This window comes from Dysidea avara, chromosome 10 (genome assembly GCF_963678975.1).
Source record: "Dysidea avara chromosome 10, odDysAvar1.4, whole genome shotgun sequence".
Classification (NCBI taxonomy): domain Eukaryota; kingdom Metazoa; phylum Porifera; class Demospongiae; order Dictyoceratida; family Dysideidae; genus Dysidea; species Dysidea avara.
Window position 1 is genome coordinate 29,643,838 of NC_089281.1, and position 6,043 is coordinate 29,649,880.

General features: G+C 37.3%; 1 protein-coding gene and 1 long non-coding RNA gene across 2 annotated transcripts; one reads left to right on the plus strand and one right to left on the minus strand.

Moving 5' to 3' along the window:
- Nucleotides 1-693: 693 nt before the first annotated feature.
- LOC136268854 (uncharacterized) lies at nucleotides 694-3,044 on the minus strand. Its single transcript, XR_010707135.1, has 2 exons — nucleotides 3,008-3,044; nucleotides 694-922 (listed from the first exon to the last, which is right to left on the minus strand). It is a non-coding gene; the product is annotated as an uncharacterized lncRNA (long non-coding RNA).
- On the plus strand, nucleotides 1,106-3,022 carry LOC136268853 (uncharacterized). The gene is made up of 6 exons (XM_066064320.1): nucleotides 1,106-1,375; nucleotides 1,502-1,588; nucleotides 1,649-1,864; nucleotides 1,958-2,198; nucleotides 2,543-2,688; nucleotides 2,739-3,022. The coding sequence occupies exons 1-6, from the start codon at nucleotides 1,193-1,195 to the stop codon at nucleotides 2,916-2,918; spliced, it is 1,053 nt and encodes a 350-aa protein (XP_065920392.1). The 5' UTR covers nucleotides 1,106-1,192; the 3' UTR covers nucleotides 2,919-3,022.
- Nucleotides 3,045-6,043: the final 2,999 nt, after the last annotated feature.

Below are 6,043 nucleotides of genomic sequence, written 5' to 3' on the forward strand. Positions count from 1 at the left end.
AACAAGATGGTGTTTTCAGTGACAGCATTGAGTTATGGACCAAATCTGTCCATCTTATTTATGCTTGATTAACCAGTAAGTTATATGGTGTTAAGTAAATGCTGTAGCTTGCATCAAACTGTTGAGGATTTATCTTGCAACAATGAGTAGCAGGCATCACATCCCAAACCAGCGTGACATAAATTTGACATTATCATAACAAGTGATAATAATGATTACAATTGATTATGTAATAGTAATTATCACAACCACTATCTCATGAACACTTCTAAGACTACATTTGCACTATGTGAGTGATAGTGAAGAGAGCTATAGTCTGTGTAGTTGTAGATCTTAAGACACTTCCATTAAGATGAAGAGTAGCTCACTTTATTTACAAAGCCTAAAAAATTAACACTCCATGGGGATCAGTAACTCTGAAGGATTGTAATGTACACTGAGGGGAGTGACATGTACACTGAGGGAGTGACATGTACACTGTTAGAGTAACTATTGGTTACTCCTTAGTTACTCCCCAGGAGTCCTCCCAGCTATGGGATGTGGTAGTTACTTTGTTATATAACATTGTAATTGTGTATAATAATACTAGTAAGTATATTATAAACTCTTGTTGTATAATGTTATGCAAAGTGATCATCATGTCACCTTCATAAACTATCTCAGCTACCATCCATCAACTTTGTCTAAACAATACTAATGAATTTTTCATGTAATAGAACAACTATGATTTACAGAAATACTGTATAGCTAATAGCAATCAAAAGTTAGTAGTGATTCAAGACAATGCACTTTGTAGTATGCTCAGTGTCCAATGTGATAACTTTAAGAGATTGGCTACCCATTAGTACCATCAACCCATGGAGGTGGTATCATTGATCGATATGTTCAGTCAGTCATTCAGAAGTTATGTACACCAAACAATCTATTAATGTGCAAGTGAAAGGTTACAATATGGTAATTGAGCAAACAAAAATGATAAGAGAACAATCACACTATTTGCATGCACATAATTGAAGCCGTCCAAGTTATCTACCTGACTATCCACCATTCCATGTAGCCATTACCAATAGACTTATTAAATAAACACTGTACAATTAGTCATAGGCATGGCTATATAAAGGTGGTCCAGGCTTCAAGTCAAGCATATAATGACTGAGTGAAGTGCTGGCAAATTTAAGCAGTTGACTCGATCATGGCAGCCAATAATAGTGCACTAAAATGGATAACTGTTTTAGCAATTCTGTTCTCCAGTGTAAGCCATTCTCCAAGTATGGGATGTAGTACAGCACGGTTGATGAGCAACCCAGCTGTCAGTCGCAACAGAGATGTTAACAAGATGGGTGTGAGGGTGTACTTCAACATTGATGTGTCACAGGTAAGTATTTAATCTGATTTAGCTACATTATAGGATGAAACACAATTTATTAATGGCCACTTAGTTATTTCAAGTACTTAAATAGCATAACCAAGTGGCTATTAACCAGATGCTGTGTACATCTAGATTGATGGAGAGCCTAGTCAGAGGTACTTTCTTAAATATCAATTTACTCCACGACTAGTGAAGATGACACCAGAAATTAGCAAACAGGTATGACTTGATATTCGGCTAATTTTATATATCAAGAAATGAATGTGATATTTGTTGCAGCTGGTAGTTCATCGACAACGTAGGAGTGAACATACCACTGTGCTAAACAAAAGATCTTTCTCTTTAAACTATGGCAATGAAGCTAGATTTGAAGCAAAGGCAGGAGAATGGAAACTGTACTCAGAGCCAGGGTTTAAGGGGAGATCTGTAACCATCAACCCTTGCCATGGAAAGTTAAGAATCCCATTCACAGTAAAATCTACCAGACCTACTAAAGTGAGTAGTTTATTGTTTAATATTACACAAACACTGCAACACAAAGAAGGAACTAATCAACCATCTGTGTATTGTCTTTATCATTTTGTTTAGGCAAAAGGTATTAGACAATACCGTGGCAACTACTACGTCAGCTTTACTGACTTTATGCAATGGATGAGAGTGGCATTTCCAAGAGTGCATCTACATCGTCACAGCACAGCATATTATTACCTTAATCAGATGATGTGTTATGACCTGACTAATGAGATATTCCGAGATGGTGGAGGATTAGTGTTAATTAACAATGCTGGAGATGTGATAGCTGACCACCCCTTTAACACAGCTGTACCTTGTGAGTTTAAAAATGATGTTTATGGGGAGGAGTATCCAAATTCAGCAAACACCCTACAACACCTCAATCTCTTCTCAGATTCAAAGCTTGACCTTAGGCTAGCTCTCTATTGCTTGTAGAGGTGCTGTCAAAAGTAGGCTATCTTGAACTTACAAAAGGTTATAGGTATGTTAATTAATACAGGGTGTCAAATCCCTGAACAGTGGTAAACTGAATCTGTGCAGTCTAGGCATATATCAATGTATGTATATACAGCTGTACATGCATGCCATGCTGACACTAGATACATGCACCTGTACTCTCCCCAATTTATCAACTGTGTTACTTTTTTCTTACCTATATAGTTGGCCACACCACAGAATTCTTTGCTTTCGAGTGTCCACCACTATTCGCAGGGGAGCCACCACTGGTTGTGTTTCAGTCAGTACTGAATTCTGCTAAGTTTCTTGGAGTTAGAAATTCTCGTGGGACATTAGAATTAGTGTCAGATGTAAGATAAATAAAATAGTGATTTGTGTAAATACTTTACTATACACACAGACTGGCGGTTTTGAAGATTCAGAGTTTATACTTGAGTCCTTGGGAGAGTTTGGTTTTTCCTTACTGAAGTCAAGACAATCTTGTTCCTATGTCGCGTTGGACAGAGGACGATCACAAAGATTTGAACTATTACCTAATCCACCAGTGCCAGCCTCACTAGGCAGTTTCATATTGTTATGAGATATTAATTTATTGTTGTAGATACCACCTTAATTTTAATTGTCATGTAATTTATTTTTCCTATAAATACGTAATGATTATTGTATTACTTTATTGAGCATAAATCCTTTCTCTAATTGTTTTCTGTAAATAAATGATATAAATTATTATTACAAGACTTTTGTTTACCTGATATGAAGGATCCAAAATTTTTTGGCTTTGGATGACCTTCCTTTATCATAACTTGATATGTTTCCTATGACAAGACGAGCAAACAAACAAACACGTGTACATAGTTACGTGTGTATATGTTCAACATACCACAGTCTTGTCTGTGTCATTCAAAAAGTTTGCATAAGTGTTTGCTATTTGTCTAGTCGCAAAAATTCTGCAAAATGACTTACTATATCATTCTCATAAACAAATTCTTGATCTTACGTTGGCTTGAGATTAAACTTCTTAAACTGGTGGTGGTAAAACCTTAAAAAAAACACGTTAAAACAGCAAAAAATACTTTACGGATACTTTACCATGCCTTATCCATTTTAAGTCCAAGAGTGTGCAGACGAATCATACTACTGATTACTAAAGTGTCCGGTCTAAAAATGCAACCATTAAACTGCTTCAAAAATTACATTAAATGTTTTACTAACGTAAGGTCTCTAGATAGGAGCATATGCCATGATTCCTCCGCAGCTTTCAGGTATTTCTCAATCTCCTAAATGTAATTAAAAACAGTTTAGTTGAACAAACACACACGACCTGTGCTGTGACAACATAAAAATGAAACCACTCAATGCCTAACACGGCTGGCTTTTGCTCCAAATTGTCACTACTGCTAAGATAACAAATTAACACACATGCAAAGATTGCAAGTCCTTATTTGGAAAGGTTCCTACTAGTAATGCTTACATTAACATCAAGGTGCACTCCTCCCAGAGCCATGTGAAACATTCTTATTGGGTTAATGGAGTTGAGATGTGTCACGCCCTTGAAATCTGTGTGTTTTCAGTTAATAACCAGTAAAGTCTACTTTAGTGAACTTACCTCTCCACAATTTTAATGCAGTCTCTGAAGACTTAGCCTGCATACAAGCATAGAACAATGATCCATACACCCAGTCTCCGTCAACTTGAAGGTCGAGATGCTGTTCATTAGAAGATAACTACTTTTAATTGAAATGAATACAGTACATCCCCTTCCCACCCACACATACTCTCTCACACACACAAACACACACACACTACACACACACACACTACACATGCAAGTTAAATCAGGACATAGTCTCAAATCAAGGTCATGCTTAAAAGTAAGCTGTGGAGTTGATTACAGTCAAGTAACAATTATACCTGAGGAACAAGCCATTTATAAGTGTCCATCACTGACTTAAAGTCTTCTTCATACCAGCACAATAGCACCAAGTAATGTGACCTATTACATAACAGAAACAAACATTTAATAAATTTAGACAAACTTGAAGTTAAGGCTCAAACGATTTAGGTGTTGTTTCACCTCAAGGGGTTAGTACCTAACCTAACTGATTTTTGTAATAACAGTTATGGTTATAAAAACTCATTTCAGCTCTGGTACAATACACATGTCTCCATCATGTCCACTGAACTGGGCTCTTACTGTGTTTCATGTAGTGCCTATCAAAGTTGAGACATCACCCTGAGGCAAAATTTTGGCCTTATTGTGGAGGAGGATGTAACACATTGGGGGAATTTACAAGATAGAGAAGCGGCTACTACGGCAACATCTATTAGTTATTCTGGAGAAACAGATTTAGTCAAGAGTTTAACACAATGATATACACACTACAAGTTGATTCTACAATTGTGACCCAGTCTGGGAAAACCGGTCTTATCGCCTATTTCTAAAAGCATCGAGAAATGCTGGTTTTAAGTATTTAGTCGCTAATGGTTGAAGCTATGTGTACCAAATTTTCACATGTTTACACCAATTCCTTACCTTTCAGATCATCCACTATGCAAGTTTCCTACCATTTATAGTATTTAAACTGAGATTGACTGTATCAGGCGAGCTCCAAAAAGGGAGGGAGGCAGGGGCCTGGAAGGAGGGCAAGAGACTGTTTAAAAAACAGAAAAGGAAGGCATAGGGATGAATTAGGCCAAGTTATGGGCCATTCAGGTCTCAAAACCGGCTAAAATGAAAGCACATTTACAGTGCAGGTCTTTATTCAACACCACGGTGCTGTACAGCCACATACAGCTACATACAGCCAACCCCAGGCTGGCCAGAGCTCCATTAGGACCCCAGACCACTTGCATGGATCGCCACTGTGCTTGGAAAAAGCAGCCAGCAAAAGCAGGCCACTCAAGTCTAGCTGATTTTGGTAATGAAATTTGAATGTATCTTTGTGTTAATGGTGAAAAATCAAATCTGCTGACATGGGTAATAAGACCAGTTTTATCAGGCCCAGAAGTTAATCGTTTTCCTACAATTAATTTACACATCTCTAGACATTGTAATAAGGTATTGACTCCACAACTTTTAATGTTGGATAAACCATAAACAGATTAACATGGCTTTCCAAACTTCCCAATGCACCACTGAATTGAAAACTTTCTCATGGTGCTCATTGTATAGGGACCATGCTTATATTCAACAGAGGTTGGTTGTAATTCAGACACAAACATACAAGAAATTCTTGAGTTCAGCAATCAGGTGCCAGTTATCCTTTTGGGTCATCTTCATAATCTTTCTTGCAAGTTTAGGATCAGCTAAATTTGACGCCTAACAGAAAATTAAGTGAACTCTTGTCCATATGCATATTGTGTGTGTGTGTGTGTGTGTGTGAAGTGAGTGTGTGTGTGTGTGTGTGTGTGTGTGTGTAGTGCGTGCGCGCATGTGTGTAGTGTGCATGTGCATGTGTGTGTATGTGTACTGTCTACGTATTGTACCGTGTTCATAGCTGCCATGTAAAAGAACACTACATAAAGGAACAAAATACAACATAAATAAATCAGTAATTTATAATACTTAACTAACTCACAATCAAAATAGCCGTCCACTTTCAATACCTCTGGATGCTTGTCCAGGTAGTCTATAATTTCATATACCACTGATTTATCCACTACAGAGAGACAAACACACACTGTTAACACACTAACACACTGTTA